The sequence below is a fragment of the Silurus meridionalis genome, chromosome 26 (genome assembly GCF_014805685.1).
Source record: "Silurus meridionalis isolate SWU-2019-XX chromosome 26, ASM1480568v1, whole genome shotgun sequence".
NCBI lineage: Eukaryota > Metazoa > Chordata > Actinopteri > Siluriformes > Siluridae > Silurus > Silurus meridionalis.
Window position 1 is genome coordinate 17377051 of NC_060909.1, and position 25631 is coordinate 17402681.

At 39.4% G+C, this 25631-nt stretch overlaps 2 protein-coding genes and 1 long non-coding RNA gene across 6 annotated transcripts; 2 read left to right on the plus strand and 1 right to left on the minus strand.

Annotated features, from left to right (window-relative positions):
• LOC124379983 lies at positions 1–25631 on the minus strand. Of its 3 annotated transcripts, none has more exons than XR_006924557.1 (5): positions 25464–25631; positions 25105–25299; positions 23857–23956; positions 9295–9383; positions 1–922 (listed from the first exon to the last, which is right to left on the minus strand). It is a non-coding gene; the product is annotated as an uncharacterized LOC124379983 (long non-coding RNA). The 3 variants fall into 3 exon arrangements; XR_006924556.1 differs by lacking the exon at positions 1–922 and adding an exon at positions 2402–2597; XR_006924558.1 differs by lacking the exon at positions 1–922 and adding an exon at positions 8206–8312.
• LOC124379981 (beta-1,3-galactosyltransferase 2-like) lies at positions 5644–9275 on the plus strand. Of its 2 annotated transcripts, none has more exons than XM_046840647.1 (2): positions 5644–5758; positions 6382–9275. In XM_046840647.1, exon 2 carries the CDS (start codon positions 6476–6478, stop codon positions 7376–7378), a length of 903 nt encoding a protein of 300 aa, XP_046696603.1. In that variant the 5' UTR covers positions 5644–5758; positions 6382–6475; the 3' UTR covers positions 7379–9275. The 2 variants fall into 2 exon arrangements, with proteins under 2 accessions (XP_046696603.1, XP_046696602.1); XM_046840646.1 differs by having other exon boundaries at positions 5644–5903; positions 6382–9273.
• LOC124379982 (beta-1,3-galactosyltransferase 2-like) lies at positions 11780–13441 on the plus strand. The gene is given in 3 exon segments (XM_046840648.1): positions 11780–12048; positions 12246–12565; positions 12568–13441. Coding segments are annotated over 3 exon segments (966 nt in total). The 5' UTR covers positions 11780–12043; the 3' UTR covers positions 13209–13441.

The following is a 25631-nucleotide window of genomic DNA, read 5'->3' on the forward strand; positions in this document are numbered from 1 at the left end:
CGAATCACATAAAAGATTGATTCGCAATGGACAAAATGACTCTGGCAGCTCTCGAATCATAAACGACTCCTTCAAAATGAACAAATCACCCTCTGAGGCAGTTCTTGAGTCATAGAAAAGATTAATTCAAAATGCACAAATAACTGAGGCAGATTTCAAGTCATATAAAAGACTGATTTAAATTAGACAGTAAGGCAGCTCTTGAGTCATATAAAGAATTTATTCAAAAATAACTAATTACACTGAGGCAGCTTTTGAGTCATATTACAGATTAATTCAGAATCAACAAATGACTCAGAGGCAGCTCTCAAGCCATATTACAGATTTATTGAAAATGAATAAAGCAATCTTCGAGACAGCTCTCGAGTCACATAAAATATTTGCTCAAAATTAACAAATGACTCGGAGGCAGCTTTTGAGTCATATAAAAAATGAACAAATGACTGTGAAGCAGTTTTTAAGTCATATAAAAGATTGATTTTAAATTAAACATATGACTCTGAGGCAGCTCTTGAGATATAGTCCAAGATTCAAAATGCACACATGACTCTGAGGCAGCTCTATTAAGATTCGAGTAACAGAGTCACATATTACAGTCTTTTATCTCGCTATTGACTGAAAACGTTCTCTGACTCGAACCGTTTAAAGGAAAAAAAACCGAAATTAAGCCACATGTGCGAGTGTCGACTTTTCAAAAACGTGCTCGTTTTCAGAGTAAAACATATACTGTTCAGTCTGCTGCCGGAATGTCAACAATAACACAAGTCTACATATCTTAGATCTGCTATCAGCAATCATGCTGCAGCCAAGGTCAGGCTTCAAGCAGGAGCCCTGAGCTCTCGATGTGTGCTGCGGAATGATCCTGTCTAAAACATGGCCATGATTTCGTCTCCTCTTTCAGGTCACGAACTCCTTCAGAAGCCTGTGGAAGAAACATCAGCTGCTCATTGGCTGAACTTCGGCCTGCTGCACTGCTGACTAACAGAACCTGCGGCTACACAGTCAAACCCTTTCAGCAGTAAATGAATGTAGAAAATAATTATGAATGAATAAATGAATAAATGAACAACTGAATACATTTTTCCGAATACCATGCTAAAAGAAATACAGATTCCCTAAAACATTGCTATGTGAAGCTGATTTCGCTGAGTCATCCCATTGCTACATGTAGCTAATTCTCTATCTCCTTACTAGAGCTCATTAGTTCCATACACTTCTAGTTACTGAAGCTAATTCCTTTCATTGCTAACACATTAATGCATTTCATGTAGCTAGTGTTCTATCTGACTAATTATCAAGAACAAGTTTCATGTTACTTCTATGTTCTATGTTCACTCAAGCAGAAGTACAGATACTTATGTTTTCACAGACTCTGGTAAAAGTTGAAGATCTGACTACACTTTTCCACTCAATTTCAAGTAAAGAAGTTTGTTACTACTACCTATTTTAGCGTCATGCTGGTAACTAGGTAACTACCTCATGTTAGAGGCCTGCAAGGGCAGGATTTTTCATCTCCACGCTTCCACCGGTATGTCCTCTGGTCCTACTGCTTTTCCACTCTTCATCCACTTAATGGCTGCTCTCACTTCCTTTTTACTAATCCTATCCACTTCCTGCTTCACCATCTCCACACCATCCAACCTTTTTTCTCTCTCTCATTTTTCTCATTCATCAGCTGCTCAAAATACTCCCTCCACCTTCTCAACACACTCTCCTGACTAGTCAACACATTTCGATCTCCATCCTTTATTGCTCTAACTTGCAGCACATTCTTCCCAGCTCGGTCCCTCTGCCTGGCCAATCACTACAAATCCTTTTCTCCTTCCTTAGTGTCCAACTTCTCATACAGCTCCTCATATGCTTTTTTTCTTGGCTTTTGCCACATCCCTTTACCTGCTGCCACATCTCCTTGTTCCCCTGCCTACTTTTCTCATTACTCTGTCGATCCCAATTCTGTTTTTCTGTTTAACCTCTTTCTCCTAATGTTTTCCTGCACTTCCTCATTCCACCACGTCTCTTTGTCTTCCTTTCTCTTTTTCCAGATGTCACACCAAGTACCTTTCTAGCTGCCTCCCTTATCACTCCTGCAGTAGTTTCCCAATCATCCAGCACCTCTTCACCACCACGAGCCCCTGTCTGACCTCTTCCCTGAACCTCTCACTACACTCTTCCTCCTTCAGTTTCCACCATCTTATTCTTCTTTCAGTTCTCACACTCCTCCTATTCTTCTTTACCTTCGAAACCATCCTACAGACCACCATCCGATGCTGTCTAGCTACACTGTCCCCTGCCAACATCTTACAGTCTCCATTCTCCTTTAGGTTCAATCTTATACTCTTATACTGTGCTTCACCTTCTTCTTAAAATAAGTGTTCACCATTAGCATTTCCATCCTATGGGAGAGCGAGTGGGAGGGAGGAAAAAGGACAGCCACAACAGGTCGGTTCACAGGCGTCACCGCCATTCTTTATTCAATATTTTGGTATATCACACTGGTGTCTGGTCGCTCAGTGCTTGCATGGCACTACTGGCACACACACACACACACACACACACACACGCCTCCGCTCCCTCGGCTTTTATGCACCTCCTGATCACTGAAACGAAAGCACAGACATCAGGTTTTATTAGTTGCAGGTGAGGCAAATCCCCGCTTACCTGCGTCCTGCCTTGCCCCCCATTCACAAACCGACGCCAGCCACGCCCCCGCTGCCACACATCCTTTTAGCAAAACCTACCACCATCTGCCCTTAAACATTCCTCTCCTTAAGACCATACATACCCATCACCTTCCCATCACCTCTGTTCCCTTTACCAACATGCCTATTAAACTCTGCCCCAATCACTAATCTTTCATTCCTAGGTACACCTTCTACCACTTCATCTAACTACCTCCAGAATTTTTCTTTCTCCTCCATCTCACAGCCAACTTGTGGAGTATAGGTACTGATGACATTTATCATCACCCTTTCCAGCTCCCAGCTTCACGTTCATCACTCCATCAGAAACTCTCTTCTCCTCCACTTCTCCTTTTCCTGCTGTCTCTGTAGATGTCTTCCTCCTCACCTTCTCCTCCTTTGGCCAACAGTAGCGCAATTTTCTCCGGTACCCTGTTGGCTTAAGATATCTGTGGCTGTCGTTGGTATCCCGACCTCGACCGATTCGGAATGAAATTCTGATTCGTGATCCGCATATTTAATTTGGCACATGTTTTACGCTGGATGCCCATCAAATAAAAAACATTTACATTTAAAAGTTGAATAGAAATGAAAGCTTGACAGATGATGACAACTGGTTTAACCATTTTGCATTCAATGACTTATGCGATGAACTGATGCTGAGATGTTTTCAGGTGAAAGACTATACAGGTGAAACCAGTATAATATATTTTGATTAACATGAACATAAACAACTGATAATGTAGGAAACAGAAGACACTCGTACACAATCGATTAAATGTACCAAAGCATTCGAAATTTTTATTCTCCCCAACCCGCACACACGAGTATTTTACCGCCCGCGTCCGCATTCACAAATTAAATGTTTTCCCGCACCGCAATAATTTGCCTTGGGTCCCGTGGGGCCTCTGTTCTCAGTCATGATTACATCGCTGACTCCTTCTGCTCATCCACGTCACCCCAGACTTCTTGTTGCCTTCTGTCTTGCTCATTGTGAGCTTCGTAACCAAGTCTACATCTGTGGTGTGTGAGAACCAGGAAATGATACACCAGTGGTAGATTGAAAAAGCCATGCAATGACAATAAATAGGTTATTGGGCTGAAAATGGCGAGCAATGAGAAGAAAAAATATTAAAACATGCCACCTACTAGATTCAAACTAAAGTGAAGAGCCTGGTTTGAAGATGTAAAAAGTGGAAAGAACAGATATTTGTGAAAAAAATGTAATGAGTGAAAGAAAATTGTCTAAAAAATAAACAGCGAAGTAAAGTACTGATGCCAAAAAAACCTTTTCAAGTTCAGTAACGAAGTATTTGTACTTCACTACTTTCCATCTCTGGTTTAAATGTATGTATATGAGAACGAAATTTTAAATAAAGAGGATTTTGAATAAAGGGGAAAGTGTGAAAGCATCCAGTTGTTGCTATGCACTATACACTCGCGCTTAGAGTTCAAACTCATCACACACTCGGACTTGCAACCCACTCAGGTTTGAAAAAGGATTAAAGGGAATGGTGTTTGTATAGTAAATATCTATGCTGGGCTAGTTTTATACAAAGTCAGCAGAAAAGGTGTTTGAAACATGAAACGTGTTTGCAATACGGCAACGGGGACGTTCCCAAGGTTACCTGGGAAAACAGAGTTTGAACTGCTCTTAAGCAAGGTGGAGAAGAGCTACTGAAGTTGGCGTTTACGTGACACAAGGACTAGCCACTGGTTTCACGCCTTCGGCTAGGACAACACACGGCTCAGTATAAAATACACGTATAACCAAAAATGGCATTTCCTAAAAGACCTCTGAGTGGTGTTTAGCGGTGAAAATGTGTCCTTGAATGTGCATCAATGTTGCTACAGAGTGCACAAAGAACTTCTCCTTCACGTGGCAAGCGTTTCAATATGTCACATCTATGTTTCTGTTAATTTCATGTAGACGCATGGTCAATGACATCACGTGATGCCACTGCATTACTCAGCAACCAACACGCTCCACTGTGCTGAGCGTTTTGACACGTCATGTGTCCGTGTTGCTAAAGTTGTTGCGTAATCTAGAGGTTCATAGTATATAGTTCAGCAATAGTTACTATTTAAATCTAATGGTAGTATGATTGATCGTTATTGTTTTTTTGGGTCTGGTTACAATCAGTCGGCAATTTTAGATTATCAAGTACGTTCTGTCGATTTAAAGAGTGTGCAAGATCGCATGCTAGCTAGCTCGCTAACATCTAGCCGGCGTCTTTTTCCATTTAATAAAACCGGTATTTCATTCATATTTGGTCCGATTTTAATGACCTAGCAGCACATTTCAGGGTTTTTTTTGCCCAAAGTTCATAGAGGTGTTTTGTCCATCCAAACCGAGACACACATGCACGAGAGCTAGCTAGCGAATCCATCAAGTTCTCTAGCATTGTTTTGTAATATCAGTCTTTGTTTTTTTAATAAAAGGAAATCATGACTTGTAAAATAACTACTCATGAATAGTTTTTTTTTTTCTAAACCACCTTTACTCAAATTCACAAAATTGCTGCAATTTTGGATTTCTGCACTATGACCCAGTAAATCCAACTCAGTTTACACTTTCTCACATCTCCTTTTAAATTATAATCTAATCTCCACCCCACCCCGGAAAAAATACCTTTATTCTTGAGCTACTCAAATAAAATACTTTCCTAATACAAAATATTTATGAATGCAATGTAATACGGTCCATGTCCTTATATGGACATTTGTTTGCCTTTCACATATTGTATAAATACCTGCCCGGCCACACTCAGGGGAGAAAACATACACTTACGAACACACACACACACACACACACACACACACACACACACACACACACACACACACACTTCACTCACCTGTTTTAAAAAAAGAGGGCGTGATTTGCACAAAGAGAAAAAAAAAAACGCTGGGAAAAAAGGAGTGTGAAAGAGGAAAGGAAAAACCATTGCTGACCAAGGTGGGGCTTGCTCGGCACCCTCTACCTGCAAATACTCGCCCTCCTTCTCATTTGTTTAGAATGCACCGTTCACTGGCTGACTAGCACAACACACCATAAGGAATAGGTATGCCTTGACAAGGTGAGGGTCAAACTCTAAGATAACCTCTAAGCTAAGCGACTCAACTTATGGATCACGACAGAAAGTAAAGCATGCCTGAACCTGTGCCTCCGGCTTCAGGCATGTGCCAGCACTGGGACTCATCACATCCTCACGGTGAGATGGGGTAAGTCTGCCAGTGTGGAGTTAGTCCTTAAAGGGCCTCCATGTACTGCGTGATAAGGCAATTAAACATGAGTAAACTCGTACGGCACATACCGTGTTTTTTTTTTTTTTTTAATGCCATTGTCAATTTGCATTGAAAAAAACCCCAAACAAGTCAGGGAGCCTTTTTCTCACTTGATGCATCAGACGTGACATGATGACACCTTTGTGTATTCTTCAACAGTATTCTAAGTCTGTTCTTATTACTATATTTAAAGTCAACACTTTGTGAAAATATACTCTCGTAATTCCTTCGGAACAAACACAGCCTTTGTTTGAATGAAGGAATACTGTAGGCATCTTTCAGAAAAACAGTCGAATTTAAGGTTAACGCAAAGACAGAAAACTGCTTTCTGTTGTTTGACGATGTCTAAAGGAGGTATAGAAAAGGATGATGGCTCATGCTGGATTTTTTCCCTCCTCTTTCCTTTCTTCTTCAGTGTGACAAAGCAGCCCAAAGTGACCCGGAGGCGTGCTTGGCTGCAATACGCCGTTTGGTGTCTAGGTTTTCTGTTGGTCTTCGGGATTATCGGCATGTACCGTGTCTTCCGTATGCAGCCCCAGGAACAGAAAATTTATCTGAACCCACATCTGGAATCATACTATGTGGCATACCCGCATAGATACCGCTTCATTGTGGACCAGCCTGAGCTGTGCAGGCAACACAAACCATATATCGTGATCATCGTTCCGGTGGCACCTAAAAACCTGGAAGCACGTGATGCCATAAGAAGCACGTGGGGGAATGAAAGCTTGGTCCAGGACAAAGATATTCTGGTGCTGTTTCTGCTGGGGTTACCGAGCGGGGACGACTTGGAGGCTCAGCAGGTGCTCATACAACAGGAAAACGTGCGTCATCGGGACCTCCTTCAGAGTGATTTCATCGACTCCTACAGGAACCTCACGATCAAAACAATGGTGATGCTCGAATGGCTGAGAGACCGCTGTCCGGAGGCGTATTACGCCGCGAAAGTCGACGCCGACATGCTGCTAAACATCGTCGCCTTGATAAAAATGCTCCTCAGACACACTGAATACATGACCGACTACATTACCGGCCTAGTGTGGTATGAGAACGTCGTGATACGAGATCCAGACAACAAGTTTTACATCCCTCCCGAGGTGTACCCCTACCAGGTGTATCCGCCGTACCCTTTGGGAATGTGCTACATCATTTCTATGGACCTACCGGAAAAGATTCTGGAAGCGTCTCAGAAAATCCGGCCAATTTTCATCGAGGACGTGTATATCGGCTTGTGCCTCGAAAGGCTTCACATCACACCTACGACACCTCCGGACATCCGGCAGTTCGTGGTGAATCCGCCTCCGGAGTACGACCACTGCTACTACAAAGACCTTATTGCTGTAGTAACAAACAGTCCGGCTCAGCTTAAGTCCTTTTGGATGGATCTTAACAAACCAGGGCCGGCTTGCTAAAGCAGAGAGTCAGATTCCTTTGACTACCAGCGCTGAAGTTATGTCGTGTTTTACAATTTCGGAAAAATCACTACTGAGCACGTATCAAATATGTAGGACAAGAAACGTACATTTGTTGAAAATCATGTGGTTAATGGGAAAACCCTCTCGCTAATGTAGGTTAACTGTAATCTTTTTTTTCTTTATTTTTCACTTGTGGGTTAAAACAAATTGAATCATTATGTTTACATTGTCATATAGTAACTGCAAGTTTCAGAGATGTGAAATTGATGTAAATCGATTTTTATTCGGATTCCTGCTTCTATATACATTTGCTTAAACCGTGCTTTTTCCTTTCAATTATGTGAAAGAAATGAAACACATTAAGTATATCTCTCCATAGGCTGAGCAACCAGCACCTTTTGACCAATCAAGTTCAAGAATTCCATATCACAGTCATGTAGGATTAGGTTTTTGTGAAATCTAGGCCATAGCTCATTTCATTTAAAACAACTTCAATACGTTGATTATGTCTACATAATTTCAGCTTTTCGTAATGAAATCAAATCTGGAAAAAAAAAAAAATTTAAATAAAGAGTTTGTTTTCATCTCCCATCTGATGATCACATGTTTTCAAAAGAAAAAGAAAAATGCTTGTAAGGCGATACAAGTAGAGCGAGCGGATTCAATGGCATACGGGACAAAAGGAAATCTGATAAGTGCGCATTATATCTGAATGAGTCGCCTAGCAATATTTTGCGAAATATGTAGGATGCTGCCACTGACTTTCAGAGCAAGCAGTGCTGATGTAAATCTTCTGGACTGGTATTTCGCCATTGTTTTGACACCGAAGGACAAGTATGAATCTTAACAAGCCCATTTAGCTCACACACAAATTTCCCTAAGCAAATAATTAAGGCTTGTGTGGTCAGTAGCAGCATTCCAGGTCATCAACCTTGAAAAAAAAAGAGGTAGTGATATGGAATGTCCTTTGCGATAATACTTTAGAAATCTCAATTATCTCAGTCATTACATACGAGTCAGTTATTCTAGGTATTAGATTGCTGTCCTTGTTTTTTAAAAAAATGACTAATAGTGAGTGTTTAATACATCGGCACCCAAACACTTTGTACCTTTTTGATGATTATAAAATGCCTAGGTGTTGAAGTCCACATGTCCCTGCATGTCTTTTTTTTTTGCTATTACTATAAAATAGGCTTTTCTGGAGTACATAAGGAAATTAACACCTGCCTTCAGACCACAAATAATACACCACCTTGTCCTCCCAGCTAGCCACAAGCTGCTAGTCGATGGTTCCTGTTAGCGTTCGCTCTTTTTTGATGTGTGTTTTAATTGTTTGTTCATTCATCATTTAGTTTTTCTACCTTGTAAAATATTTGCCAATTTTATTAGGGGTTTAACACTAGGTGGTCAAGTGTTTATAAAAGCAGTTTGCTTAACAGGTTCCTCCGGTACATATCAGATAGAGTAAAATTGATCCTCAAATCTTTACACCACCTTATCTGCAAATATTACTGCGGCATTAACAAATAGATTCAAACTAGAATCATACTATGTTTACATTTACGTCATTTTTGGCATCCAGAGTGACTTACAATTATACAATTGTGTATAGCCGAGCATTTGAGGTTTAAGGGCCTTGCATCAGCGGCTTGGCAGAGCTGAGATTTAAACTCACAACCTTTCATTTAGAAGTCATCTTAAGCAATGAGCTACAACTTTTTCCCTAAGCTAAATGTATTAGAAGATATTTAAAAACATGTAATCCCCGCCCTCGCACACATCTCCAGGCAAGTACCCTATGCTGCACATTGGTTGAATTCCTGTTCATAAGTTCTTTGGATTTATTTTAGTTTTGTCTATTTTTAGTCCATTTAGAAACGTTCCACTCCATTGTTCTATTTTTCTTTTCTTACCTTGGTCGCATCAAGTTTCAAATGCCATTGAACCCATCTGGGATAGCTGCAGATACGAACGTTTTGTACACAGAAGTCGTCAGGGATGTCTGGAGAACAACAAGAGAACAAGCATGCAATCGATGAGTCACATATACACTCACCTTTACACCTTGCATTCATGCATTTATCTGATCAGCCCATTATGTGGCGACAAAACATCATGAAGTTAAAAGAGGCCAAAAGCCTCATGTAATGTCAATGAATATCAGAAGGAAGAAAAAGTGTGAAACCTGTAGCTTCAAGCATGGAATGGTTGTTTGTACCATTTGTACCTAGTGTAATTCTACTTTAACTAAAGTACCTGGTTTGTGTACTTAATCCACAACTGCCAGAAGCTGCTAATCTCCTGGGATTTTCACACAGCAGTTTTTGGAGTTTATGCAGAATGGTCGGAGGTTCAGTTGGTGGAAAGGCCTTGTTGATATGAGAGATTAAATATTAAATTTTCGAAAGATATGTTCTACATAACTGTATTACTTGTTTCAGCATACTTTAACAAGTGTGTTCATTCCTTCCATCCTTCATTCATTTACTCCCCGGATATGTGGAATTATCAGGATTTTCTTCTTTTAAGAGAAATTCTTCAAGCTGGACATAAAACGAAAAAGAATCCATATTGCTAGCATTAGCGATGACTAGGAAGTGGGCGTCATTTCTTGCATGCGCAAAAAATGCACTCAAATCGTATTTCTGGTACGGCGTGAGTAGCCACATTGAAAGTGCAGGTGTACAGGTGCTCCTTCTAAAGCGGACGGGGAGCGTATTTACCAGCGCAACATTTGACTTCATTTGCAACGCAGGACACTGCATTAAAAACAGGATGTGCTCTTGTGGGTGTAAGATTTGCATGTGCTTTTTGAGCAACCCATGCTCATTTGGTCCCCATTTGCTGTTATAATAATCTCCCCTCTTCTGGAAAAATGATCCACAAGATTTTGGGGAGATTTCTGCTCATTCAGCCACAAGAGCTTCAGTAAAGTCAGGTACTGATGTAGGGGAGGTGAGAAAGCCTGGGGTGCAGGCATTGTTCAATAGTGTTGAGATCAGAACTCTATAGCAGGAGATCTTCCACTCTAACCCATGTAAAGCATATCTTATTGGAGCTGGCTTTGTGCACTTTGTGTCATGCTGGAACAGGTTTGTGTCTCCTAGTTAAATTAAAGGGAAATTACACATTACCTTTTCCAGAGACATTGTATGCAATTGTGTGTGAATTGTGTATAAGAAACACATATGGCTCTCAAGTGTTACAATACTTTTTTTTTAAGTATTTGCCCTCAGACAAGGCCTAACGGATACAATCTGGTTTCCTCACATGCCGTATCTCATGCTTTGATTAAATTGTTTGATAGCATGCATGCAAGTTCACGCAACTTGGAATCCGGGCAACTTGTTTATACTCAAACATTATAATTCTAGATGTTCCTGTCTAATTTGGGTACATAAGACAAACATTAAGAAAATATGAAGGTTTTAGGACAAAAAAAATGTCAGTTTTGTACAAAATTTGTTAGAACGGTTTTAAATTTTAGGAGTATTTTAAAAAATGTCCCCTAAACTGACAACATATAAATACATTTTTAATACATAAAAATGAAATAAAATTCATTTCGGCTTGTAACGATTATTGAATTAATCCTTGCATATGCTTCTACATGGGATGTAGAGTACAGTATATACCCTAAACTAAAACTTGAGTCTGTAACAGGCTTCATATTTTTTCGGCTGCATATTTTGCGAATAGTGTCCAGACTCCTTTATCCATTGACTCATTCATACAACTGAGCAGCTATAGGGTTATTGGCCTGGCTCAGGGGCCCAGGAGTGGCAGCTTGTTGTGGCTGGACACTAACGGCCTTCAGATCCAAGTCCAACGCCTTAACCGCTAAGCTACCATTCTGGCATTTGGCAGACGCTTTTATCCAGATCATCTTATTCATACAATCGAACAGTTGCAGGTTAATGGACTGGTTTAGGGCCCCGGAAATGACAGCTTGGTGGTGAAAGGATTTAAACTCAGTTTGGACAAGTCTGTGGAAGACATGATATGATGGCTACATGAACATGCCCCGTGCTGGATCGAATTTCCCATGCAGTTTTATTAATATCAGTGCTTGCTTAATAACTACTATTGGGCATCTCGTAACAATTCAAATCAGCATGATAAAATAATAAATAAATAAATAAATAATAATAATAATAATAATAATAATAATACAGCACAGTAAGGGTTAACTTGAACAAGCCTCCCTGAAGATGGTTATTATAGCTACGCCCATATCCAATGCACCCGTCAAGGAACACCTGTCTCCAGCTCCCAACAAGTGGATGAAAATCACACCTGCTTCGAAAAGGTAAATACCGGCATAAGCCTGTTCAGAACCGGTTGCACGTAATTTTGGCATTTAGGGCCAGAAGATTACTTTGCAAATACCTCCCTCTGGGGAGCTGAAAAGGAATTTGTAACTCTACCCAAATGTAGGTGCGTCAGTGACACAGTGATAGTCAGGAAGAGCTTATTTATTAGCAAACTTCCTGAAATATATGCTTTACCAAGTCGATGGAAGCAGGAGAGGCAGTGCAGCTAGCTTGAAATAAATGAAGCATCTGGGACTGACAACTGTTAAGTTTTGCGGTGAAGCAAGGGCAGGTGCGAAGCTTTTCCTCAAGTGAATAACATTCATCTCAGGACATAGAAAGATACACAATGAGGTAAGCTTGTATGTTTACGGCAGTATTCCAATGTTGTCATATTTAGAGCTGTTCTACTAATTTTCCATGTAAGTCAATTATTATGCTGTGTCTACTTCACTAGTGCATTTTACTCCATGTTTTCTGCGACAAGTAACTAGTTTTGCTGTATTTCTATAAAATCTCACAAGTTGTATAAATTTTGTGTTTGTCACCAGACGCAACCTACCATGCTATAATGACCAACAGTGGCAGTTCTTAGCGGTCAAGCTAGCATCCAATGTGCCGTGTGCTTTTACTGTCTTGATGTGTGCTGTCAGTTTATTGCTTTACGTACTCCTTGGGACTCAGCAATGCAATATGGAAGAGAATGTAAAAGGAAAGCATCCAAATCTAGATGCCCCCCATGTGGCCTACCCTTATAAATATCGCTTCATAGTGGACCAACCACAAAAGTGCCAACATAAACCTTTTCTGGTGGTCATTGTTCCAGTGGCCCCCAACGAAGTGATGGAACGGGATTCCATAAGGAACACATGGGGAATGAGAAGCTCATTCGAGAACGATACGCTATGGTTCTGTTTCTACTGGGCTTACCGAGTGGTAAAAATGCAGAACTGCAGCAGGCCCGCATACACCAGGAGAATGTCCGGCACCAGGATATGCTACAGAGCAACTTCATAGACTCCAGCAAGAATGCAACAATTAAAATGATGGTGATGTTGGAATGGCTGAGAGATCGCTGTCCCCAGGCGCATTTTGCTGTGAAAGTCGACAAGGACATTCTGCTGAACATTCGACATCTAATGAGTATGCTGTTTAGCCTTGACATCCCTCATCGAAACTACTTAACTGGCCAGTTGCAGAACAGCAATTCCGAAACAATAACCCTATACCCTTTGGGAAAGTGCTACATAATGTCCATGGACATGCCAGCAAAGATTTTGATGGCATCAAAGGAAATTAAACCAATTCGAAAAGACGATGTGTATATTGGCATGTGTCTTGAATTGCTCAACATTGCTCCTGTAAACCCCCCAAAACCTGAGCAGTTCGTGTTCATCCCACCCAAACTGTATAACCGGTGCAACATTTCCCAACTTATTGCAGTGGTTACGTACACTCCCGTTCAGATGGTCTCTTTTTGGAATGACGTTCACAAGCCAGGCTCACCCTGTTAATTGGGGGTTTGAAGAACTTAATGTTTGAACAGGTCCAACAGGTCAAGTCAAAACAGATTTGAAACAAAAGAAACAACTCTAGCAAAGCACAGGAGTGTAATGCCCACAGATATCTACTGAAAATATGACCTGTTTCAGTTCAGAACCATGAAGTGGATTATTTACAGTGTGATTATGTGAACTTTGTTATCAATAAGTAATTAAATAAATTACATTTGTATCTTTTCCCCCCATTGATAGTTGTGAGTTATGTTTTGCAATCTTAATATTTATCTGATGTATTTATGTTTTGGTGCACACAAAAAAAAGGTCTTGAACAGTGCATATTATCTAACTAACCTATATATCAACTAAGCTATCATATGCATACTGATGGACAGTTATCTGTCTTTGAATGTTGATTAAATACAGCAAAATAACAACAATACATTTGGCCCAAGCAAATGAAAACAACATATCAAAGATAAGGTGTTTTATTAGCTGCCTACAACAAGAAAGTATCCCAAATTCGACTGAATATGCTTGGTTCAAATCTTTGGCTTTGGGGTCAGATGATAAATGGATCATGGCATATAATGGAAATGTCAAATAGTCATTATATAAGTGATTCTACAAATAGATCATGATTTTGGAAAAATATACTGTATTCATTCCCTTTGCACCAATGCCTCAGAAATTAGATCAGGTTGTCTTGATCATTGCTGAGATGTTTCTCCACTTTTAATGGAGCCTACCTGTGGAAAGGATTATTGTTTAGACCTTTCTATAGAAGGATTCAAAGCTGACAATGCACACCAGAGCAAAATTCAAGCCATGCGGAAGTTTGGAATTGGAAGGCACATATCTGCGGAAGGCTGCTGCACTGAAGATTCCCAAAAGCACAGAGGCCTTCGTAATTCTCAAATGGAAAAAGTGTGGCACAACCAGGAATCTCCAAGACCTGGTCACACGGGAAAACTGTGGAATCGCTGAGAAGGGGCTTAGTAAGAGAGGTGACCAAGAAACTGACGGCCACTCTGACTGACCTCCGGAGATCATGTGTGGAGATGGACAAAGTTCCAAAAGGGCAACCATCGCTGTAGCCTTCTACCAATGTGGGCTTTATGGCAAAGTTGGTAGATGCACCCAAAAGTGGCTTTCCTCTGATGGTCCCCATCCAGCCTGACCCAGCTTGAGAGGATTTGCCATGAAAAATAGCATAAAATCCTCACAATCCAGGTGTGCAAATCTTGTTGCATCAGACTCAAGGCTGTAATTTTTGATAAAGGTGCTTTAATTAACTACCGAGTAAAGGGTCTGAATATTTAATAGAATTGAAATAGCTTACAACCATGATAATTTTTTTATCATGACTAGAATAAAAAGTATGACACGGCTCACTGGTTCCTGAAAGTGCGGTACAAGTAACCCTTAACCCAACAAGTTAATATTTTCTAGCCAAGGTCATTCCACTGACACAACTTTGCCTTGACAATCTAACTTCCCTAACATGGCCATTACTGCAGACACACAACTGAGACTGAGAATCTGTTGGAAATTTTAGGGTAAATTGCCTGTCACTTGTGTCCCATTCTTCTTGCAACCTGTTTAATATGTATTGTTTGACAGTAAGCTTAAGGTCTAAGAATATAAAAAGAATTAGACATAATTTTATTTATTGCTTTCTTTGCAGCCCCAATCAGCATGTTCATTTCCTGATCCTGCATGTACCAAAATCCAGAGGAAGATGATTCTAACTGATTAGCAAAATGAGTAGCATCTGCCGTCAGGTAAAAAGCAGTAAAACTAAGAAATTAACTTAGTTTTATCGAAAAAACGAACTAAACCTGAACACAATCTTTTAAATAAAGATATTTACAATATTTATTAGTTACAATAAAATAAAATAAATACAATAAAAATAAAGCTATTACTTGTTGTTAACACTGTTTGGTTCCATTAGGTGGCACCACAATTGCGTTAAACTATTTTAGACGGTTTTACTATCAAAAAGCAGGGATGCTTAGGATCTTCCACTAGGAGTCAGTGTAAGTCAACATATGTGGCACTTACAGGACATAACGAGCAGGATTAATACACATCATGCTTTAGCTACAACCCAGCGACTTAAAAACAATTGCAAGAAGTGTTTATTGGTGGACAAATCCCATATTTATTTTGATAGAAGTCTGAGCACATGAAATGCTCCAATCTAAACAAGTCAATTGTGGAGATGAAGATCTGCAACACATGATAGCACATATACCTAGATATACAAAATACAGGCAAATGCTTGTGGACACCTGACCAGATGATTCTAGGTGATTTTTGAACGTCCTATTGCACATGTAGTCCCTATTTTCTGTTCTAATAACCTCCACCTTTTTGGGAAGATGTTCCACTAGATTTTGGAGTGATTTTAGAGATTTGGGCTCATGCAGCTACAAGGATGTTAGTAAAGTCAGGTACTCATATACTGAAGGGTGAGGAGGATTGGGTGCAGTCAGCACTCCAATTCATTCCAAAGGTGTTCAGTAGAGTTGCGGTGATTTGGGTCTCCTATTTCAAATGAAAGGAGAATTTCATACTACCATATCAAAAGACATCCTGTGTATGTACAAAATTACAAAAACACAAAATCACTATGTAGTAGATTTGGTGCAACTGTTCTGTTTGCCTCTAGTTTATTACCAGATTTACAAGTAAGGAAAGCGTTCTCCTATCAGCTATCAAGTCTGTTATCAAATACATATAAAACATCAAGACTCCTCGAATGTACCCCTCCATTAAGCTAATGCCTACTTCTTCCATTCTGGATCAAAAAATGGAGGAAAAAAACAGGCCTAACTTGTTAAGAGTGTAGTGGTTCCACACAATATTTGATGTTACCTCATAAAAAAATACTGAAACTTTAATATTAAAAACAGCTGAATAATGGTCACATCTGTAGACTTAAAAGTTTTAATCAATAAAATGACAGTAAATGTTAAATATGTTACAGCTGCAAACAGCTGCTGTTTCAACACCGTACTTCAAAAGAAAATTAAGTGCCCATGTGGCTTATTTTTGGTTGGGTTGAAGCTCAGTAACAAAAATGTCTGTAAGGAACATTAAAATCAATTTCAGTTTCATACATTTAGACTATATTATTATAAAATGGTTTAGAGATCTAGGGCATAAATACTTAGTCAATGCACTCTAGATTTGTGTTTTACTTTGTATCTTGTGTGCCATAATAGGTTCTTTCTCTCACACAAAAATTCATTGAACTTTTCAGATTTTTCTCAGTTGTCAGCAGGTAGGTTTAGGGTAAATGTAATCCTGTTCATATTAGCTGGTAGTTTAAATTAATCACAGTGACTCGATTCCTGTTGATTCTTTTCACTAAAAAGATTTGTTCACTGAACTGGCAAGCAGTTAAGTAGGACAGTCACATTTACAATTACACCAGTAGGTAGCGGCAAAAATCTCTCTCCTTTTTTTAACTATTATGCGTAAATCATCGTTTTATTCACCCCCAAAACATTCAATTAAAATGTTTTCAAGAGATAAGTATCAATATTAGTATTATGATTTATTAAAATTGCCAGCCACAAAGATGATTAGGTTCAGAGGATGAAAGTTCAGTTTCGAGAGCATGGTCACGAATAAGGATGTTCTCTTGATCTGCCTCTTTCAAAATAACCACCTGCATGTCTTTCCTCACCACATCCCTAAACCTCCTCTTTGTCTTTTTACTTTTCCTCCTGCCTGGCGGCTCCATCCTCAGCATTCTTCTACTGATATATCCCATGTCCCTCCTCTGCACATGAACAAACCAATTTTATTAAAAGTTACACCAGTTAGATTTAATCAAGTGATATTGCATATACTTTAGAGGTATGTGATGCTACAGGAGAATCTTTTTGAAATCCCACAGTAGGTAAAACTTGCTGATTTGCGTATCTTGAAGCCCTGCAATGATTGACAAGCACTGCCACTTCTTCACCAGCGCCTGGTCAACACATTGTTGGGTGAGGATTTTTAGAACAGGCTGCTAGGACAGAGTCCTACATGTGGTCTCAATATGGCTTCCAAAACTAGGGTCTTACTGCTGGTTTCACAGGTTGTCCAAACAGCCAGGCAGTATCTTTACCAAACATATCAACTGTCCCAGTGAGGTTGTAGGTTGTATTTGGCCTGAACCACCTACTAAGCAGTCCAGAAGACATGTCTGACACTTTTTCACTTTTACACAACATTTTATTGTACATTCCTCCATGCTTGGCTCCTACGGTACCTTTATTAAATTCTGTGTCTCTTGTATCTGAGGAACCAAACTCAACACAAGTCAACTCAAATCCATGGTCTTTCAGAACTGTACTTCAGAATTCTTTTACCGGACATGAATGACTTCTTAACTGCTCATTTCATGGAAAATTATTGAGGGAAAAATGATCCATCGCTCTACAATATCATTTATGATCTTTTCGTGAATGTAGACAAACAACCCTCAAATAAAATGCTAATATGAGTTACTCACTTTTTTATATGCATAGTAATGTGAACATGTATAAATTTGTATCAGCCATTTGATTTTTACAGACTTTTGTAAAAACTTTAAAACAAAAGGAGAGAAACACTGTAAGGCACAAATCGACAGCAAAAATCCCACACACTGGCCAAAGGCAAACCTCAGTGGGGAAAATGAAATACGTTTGGCAAACTTGAACTCTGAGAATCCCAGGAGCACTCTCGCGCTTGCATTCTCTCTCTGACTCTCACGCACTCTTTTGACAGATAAAAAGAGAGAGAGAGAGAGAGAGAGAGAGAGAGAGAGAGAGAGATGTCCTGGCCCCTACCATAGTCATCATTTTTCTAGGTACTAATAATAATCCTGCACCATTTGATTAAATCAGGTGCAGCTGAACATACTGTAATATTTCAAACATACTCTCAAGTAATGTGGTGCAAGACATTTCAGTGGTTCATGGGTTATGAGTCATTTTACTAGGAGCTGATGAAGCATAAAAAAAACCCCACTAAAAGTAGTTAGAAGATTGAAAAACAAGAAACGATGCATACAGCAGAACTTACACTATAAGTAAAATAGGTTTGTTCATTCCCAAACCAAACCAGGCAACTTTTTTTTCCCACATATACACAAAACACCCTTTATTAGCATTCTTTGAAATTTAAGGTTAGATTATTACTGAAATGACAAGTGATGTCAAAGTGCCCTTCAGCTTCCCAAAATAAGCAGTGTGTACTGTGCACTGTGGGAATGCTTGGAACTCAAGGTTACACAGAACCACACACAGTTCCGCAATCTGCATCAGTACTGTATGTATTCTCACCACTCACAGACTGTGTGTGTGTGTGTGTGTGTGTGTGTGTGTGTGTGTGTATACAGAGCGTCTGCAATAGGACTGTGATTCTCACACGCTCTCAAGCAGAGTAAACAAACACAGCTGTTCCCTGATACGATACCTCGCTACAGTCCTGTTAACATACACACACACAGACACACACATAGAGACACACACACAAACACGCACATACAATACACAGCACAGCTAATTGTAGGGATCTGAATAAAAACAGCATGTAGCACAGCACTTTTTCCCATGTATTTTACTGTAATTATTATATCTGTGTGTGTGTGTGTGTGTGTGTGTGTGTGGTGTCAAGTCTTTAAATACAACCGTGTTCCTGTTAGTGAACTGCCAATAACTTTAAATGTATTTTCCAACAGCAATCTAGGGTTAGGGTTAGGGTTGCAAAGTAGGGTTTACTATACAGATTTGCTATATTTTGCTACAAATGTCCCAGAGCATTTTATTCCTTTTACACTACAGCATTTTGATTTGTATTGAAGGTTCACTTTGGTTTTAAAAGGTTCCTTCTTGTTCTAACACGAGCTATTAAACAACAAGGTGAAAAATGCAGCTTGTCATATTAAAAAAAAACACAACAAAAAACGAAACACCCCATGAAGACGCCCTGGAGCCTTTCAGGTGTTGGAAAATGGAGCTCGACCGGTTTTGCTGATTAATCAGCACCGGTAGGTGATCTCTGAAACTATCTGCTATTGGCAAAAATCGACACGATAAACAATGGCTTCTGGCTTCCGGTCTGCTGTCATTATGAGAGTGGCCTCTAGAGGTAAATCACTGACACCACGTGTTGTTTTTACATATGGAACAGCATGCTGCATGGAGAGCGCTATATTATATAGATTATTCATAATTTATTAATTATATAATATATTTATTAATTAATAGATTATTGTTAATTACATTTAGCACATTTTCATGATTCACTACTTTTGTTTGTAATAGAGTCAAATACTATTTTACATAATAAAATGTAATTTAATAAGTTATTCGGCAATTACGATCCAACTTAGCTATATGTATGGGTCAAATCTACTATTGATCGTCCTCTATTGGAAAATTGTACAGTTTCTGAGACTGGAACCTCCTTTCATTAAAGTTAGGAAAAAACTTGACCAAAATGCTGCTATATGGCAGATAGATGACAATGGTAATTCATTTAAATGTTTGCCAAGCAGAGGCAAGAAAACACGCCTTCATCATTTCTATACATAAAATTACAAGTCAAAGGGTCACCAAGAAAAAGTCCCCTTCAGTAAATTAGCATTTCCATAAATGCTAATTCACTGAAGGGGACTTTTTAGAACCTCTGAGAATTCTGATAAACCTGTGAAATATCCTGCAATACTGTCAGAGCCACTGTTCTGGCCAATTTATAATAAAATGCCTGATCAGAATCAGGGATATCCTGAATGTCTATTTTCGCTGAGAGTTGGTTTAAAAATATTGTGTCTAATCCAACGGCGCACGCTAAATTTAGAGAGGCTGAGTTGGTGTGAAGATCACAAGTCATGGGTGGCAGGTGTTTGGGGGTGTTGAGATGGTGTCGGGGGGCCGTCTCCACATTAAACACATCCAACTCTGAGTAAAATGTGTGACCGTAAAAGTTCAGAAAGGTAGACGAGCGGAGAGTAACTGTCAGCGGGATGCTCGATATGGATGTGGCTTGGTTTAGCTGTGGGAAAGTGTGTGTTTATTGTGTGCTGGGAGGGGGGGGATTGTGTGAACGGGGGTATTTATGAGTGGGAGCAAAAAGCATATGTGTGAGAGAGAGAGAGAGAGAGAGAGAGAGAGAGAGAGAGAGAGAGAGCGTGTGAATGTGTTAGTTCCGTCTCTAGTGTAAGCCAGGTGGTTATGTCATTACATATCAATCAAGAACTATTAATACTAGGTAGAGGCAAAACATTGAGAAATGACAGACGGAAACTGAGTAAACAGATAAACAGCAGACAGACGGGGACATCGAGCACAATAAAGAGCACTGGTTCAGGCAGTTTCAGGCAAATCATCATGTCCGAGAACATACACGTTGCCCAAACGAAGACTTTGCCCCCGACGCATAAACAAAAGTGCAATAAAAAAAAATCAGCATCTCTGACAGGTGAAATCAATCTTATACACAAACACATGTACAGGGAAAAATGTGCTTTAGACTAAGAAGACAGATCCTGTGTGCCACCCATGCCCAGGTTGTGTGATTTTTTTTCATTTCAGTGGTGGAAAACACAACCGATTTTTGCCATAAAATTGCAAGTCACATAAATTTATGTCTAAAAAACTGTCTAAGTACAAAACAATCGAACAGTCCACCAGAAATAGTGGGACATTTTTTCATCAAGGGGGACAAATCCTTCCAGCAATAAGATTTTTGCCAAATTCCTCAATATTTAATATTTTTTTGAAAGCTGCTTGAAGATGCTCTACTGCATGTGGTCTTATACACCACTAATGTGGACTAAAAGTCATGAATTCTTACTAAAAAATAAATATGGGGAGTTGGTAATGAGTTAAATAATAATGAATAATATTTGTCTTTGTACTTTGGTTCAAAGGTCAATAGATGGTTGGATAGATGGATGGATGGATGGATGGATGGATGGATGGATGGATGGATGGATGGATGGATGGATGGATGGATGGATGGATGGATGGATAGATAGATAGATAGATAGATAGATAGATAGATAGATAGATAGATAGATAGATAGATAGATAGATAGATAGATAGATCATTTAGGTTTATTCAGATTAATTTGCTAGCTATAGCTAATAGTAGGAAAGGTTATGTTACATTGATTTGCTAGCTAGAAAACTAAATGGTAAGCTAGTTTACTTCAGATTAATTTTGCTAACTATATATCAATTTGATAGCTATCAAAATGAAACTTGAAACCTAATTAGTTGATTCTGCTGTTACTCCCCAGTTCATCATTTAAATTTAAATTTGAGAAATATATCTTTTGGGCAGATAGAAAAATTTATTGAAATGTTTTTGTTTACAGCAAACTGAACAAAGAAACGTGTTTTGGTGTGTGTAAGATATAAGACAAAGAGAGATTTGTGAGTTGATAGCTTAGATTTAGCAGCCAGCGTATGGTCTGGTTCCAAACATGTGATCTCTTGGGAGCTGTATACACACACAAACACACACACACACACACACACACACACACACACACACACACACACACATGGCTGCAGGCTGAATTCCATTTAGCAATTTCAGCTTGTTTCGTACTTGACTAAAAGTCTACATCCTGTTCTAATCTGCTGGCTGGGTGTTGCAGGATTGTTGGCACACTTGCACTTGAGCTGAGGCAAAGCAAGATAGAGAAAATAAATGGAGGAGAGAAATGGAAGAAGCAAAGGATTAAGAAGGTAAAGCCAGTTCCGCTATACAAGGAGGTCTTCTGAAGGGCAGGAACATTAAAAACTCAAAAACACAAACACTAGAGAAAGAGAGTAAGAAAGAGATAATGTAAATGGTGGTGGTAGTGTTGGTGGTGGTGGTGGTGATGTTGGTGCTGGTGGTGTTGGTAGTGGTGGTTGAATTGGTGGTGTTGATGGTATTGTGTTGGTGGAGGTGCTGGGTTTGGTGGTGTTGGTGGTATTGGTAGTGGTGTTGGTTTTGGTGGTGGTGTTTATAATGGTGGCGTGTTGGTGGTTTTGGTGTTGGATTTGGTGGTGTTGTGTTGGTTTTGATGATAGTGGTGTTGGTGGTGGTGATGGCGTTAGTAGTGGTGTTGGTTTTGGTGGTGTTTGTAGTGGTGTTGGTAGTTGTGGTGGTTTTGTGTTTTAGTAGTGGTGGTGTTGGTAGTGGTGGTTTTGGTAGTAGTGTTTTGTTTGTGGTGGTATTTGTAGTGATGTTGGTTTTGGTGGGGTTGGTGGTGGTGATGTTTGTAGTGGCGGTGTGTTGGTGATGGTTTTGGTGATGGCGTTGGTAGTGGTGTTGGTTTTAGTGGTGTTTGTAGTGTTGTTGGTAGATGTGGTGGCATGTTTGTGGTGGTGTTTGTAGTGTTGGAGGTGTTGGTAGTGGTGGTCTTATGTTTGTGGTGGAGTTGGTACTGGTGTTTTGTTGGTGGTGGTAGTGGTGTTGGTAGAGGTGGTCTTGTGTTTGTGGTGGTGTTGGTGGTGGTAGTGGTGGTATTGATAGTGATGTGTTTGTGGTGGTTTTGTAGTTATGTTGGTGTTGGTAGTATTGGTGACATGTTTGTGGTGGTGTTTGTAATGTTTGGTTTTTTTAGTGGTGGTGGTAGTGGTGGGGCATTGAAACAAACCCTGACATTTAATTGTAAGATAGGTAGGTTCCGTATAATTTTTTGTATGTTTTAGAATAGATAATATTATGCTTAATTAACTCACAATGAGTTGCTAGCTGTAGTAAATGCTAAGGTAGGTTACCTCATGTTGATTTGCTAGCTGGATTTTAATAGTAAACTAAGCTACTTTACATCGATTTTCTAGGCAGAATATTCAATAGTAGGCTAGTTTACTTCAGATTAATTTGCTAGCTATAGCTAAAAGTAGGATTGGCTAAAGTACATTGATTAACTAGCAAGCTAGTTAATAGTTGGCTACTCTTTTCTTTTGTGTCTTTTTGCTTTGTTTGATCCTGGTTGTCTTTTTTTTATTTAGTAAACTCCTAAAATATGCCAGAGCATGCTACATATACACGCTTATACATAAATTCCTGCCCTAATCCCGTTTTATACCTTTAAACTACACATGGAAACATTGTTTAGGCGAGATTGTCATCTTGGGCTCATGAATATTGCACAGTGTAAACTAGTGAGCGAGGAACTTGATGTTGAGCTAAAGTAAAATCCCAGCTCAGACGCCCCCACACACCCTATCACACACAGAGACTAATATCTCTCTAAGGCCATGCAAAGGGAGCTGGGCGTCCTCTAATCCTAGCTTTAATTTCCACAGAAGCCTGCACTCTGTCTGAAGAGTTGAAGAGGAATTACTAAAAGTGACAGCTACAAAGAGTTCAAAGCTAAATCGCAGCCTTTGTTTTTCTCCACAATGTACACAATGTAAACTTTTCACTTGATTGCCATTTTAATTTCCAGATATATCCGAATTCATTGAATTAGATGAATGTCAGAAGTATTGACCAGCAGGTTACGTTTTTTTGTTTTACTCTGTGAGATTACAGCACTTCGTCAAAGATTGTTACTTGGTACAGCATACGGTTTAAGATTTGAATAAAATGCTACTGAAATCACCATGGGCACAAAATGGCTCTGAAAAACGACACTCCAACATCTATGTTCACGTTCCGACATTACCTTTGACCTTGTATTTGAGTTTTGCGTCGTCTTCTCGGTGGCTTTGTAGCGCCGTCCACTATGGGAAATCTTGTCAGGTGTTTGGTAACATTGTATGGTCCTGCATTCAAAGACAGAAATCAAAATTTTTTCGATTGTCCAAAGTAGCTACATTCAGCTTTGAAGACAGCTTGGCAAACTAATGGCATTCGCTCATCAGATTCACAATGTTTTTTTAATTCACAGGTGTGCCTTGTCAGAAGTTCATTTGTGACATTTCTTGTGTTCTTAATGTGCTTTAGATTATCAGTTGTGTCGCAGAGAAGAAAGGGTAAATACAGAGTCAATAACCCTATCAGTGCCACTACAACTACACTAAAAACCATATTATGGCAAGAAACACTCAGTTGTGTAATGAGAAAAGACAGTACATCATAACTTAAAGAAATTAAGGTCAGTCAATCCAAAAAAATCTCAAGAATTTTAAATGTATCCCCAAATGCAATCTCCAAAAACATCAAATGCTATGTTGAAACAGGCTCTCATGAGGACTGTCCCAGAAAAGGAAGACCAAGAGCTACCTCTGCTGCAGAGGATATTTTTTATTAAAACGACCAGCCATAGAAACCACCGATTTACAAAAATGCCTCTTGGAATTCAAGACATACAGAAGGTGACCGGATGGTTCCTGAATGTGTGGTTCCCACTGTGAAGCATGGAGGATACGGTGGGGTGGTTTGGTAGTGGTTTTCTGGTGACAATGTTGGTGATTTAGTCTAAATTGATAGCACACTTATCCAGCATGGCTACAACAGCATTTTGCAGTGACATGCTATCCCATCTGGTTTGCACTTAGATGGACCCTCATTTGTTTTCCAACACAATAACAACACAAACAAACCTCTAAGTCATGTAAAAGCTATTTGTTCAAGAAGAGGAATGAGTGCTGCATCAAATGACCTGGCCTCCACAATCACCCAATCTAAATCCATTTGACATGGTTTGGGTTAAGAGAGTGAAGGAAAAGCACCCAACAAGCACTTAACACCTCTGGAAACTCCTCAGGATTATTGCAAAACCATTGCAGGTGACTACCTCATGAAGCTGCCTGAAAGAATGCCAAGAGTGTGCCAATGCCGTCATCAAAGAAGAAGAAACGAATATATAAAACATATTCTGGGGTATTTAACAGGTTTTTGGTCTACTACATAATTCCATACGTGTTCTTTTAAGTATACAATGTTGAAAAATTGTAAACTGAATATACACCGTTTTTTGCTTTTTTGCCTCAGGCCCAATTTAACACCAGACGGGTCACATGAACTCATGACTGTGTTATGCGTTTAGGACGCAGCTCGTGCCTCTGAGCTGTCAGTGGTGCTTCCGTTATGCGCGCTCAAATAGAGCTCCGCGTGCCTGTCCGCGCGCCCACCGGAAATCAAGCTGGACAAAGTGTTTCTGCATCTACACAAAGTAAAAATAGCAAATGGCGCAACAGAATAGAAAATCACGTAAATGACCAAACATACTATAAAATAAAACTATAATTAAACCATAAATTAAATCATAAAAAATAATAATAATGAATACTAGTTAAATAAACACAAAAAAACGGGCAAAGTTTGTACCTGTATTGGGTTCATTCTCTCGTCTCATCCTTAGCTTCAAGTTTTCAGTGACTTTTACAAAGCTAATAATAATAATAATAATAATAATAATAATAATAATAATAATTAGCTGGTTCATTTAAGAAAGTTATGTTTCGACAGCATTAGGATCAATTTGCAAATAGTCGG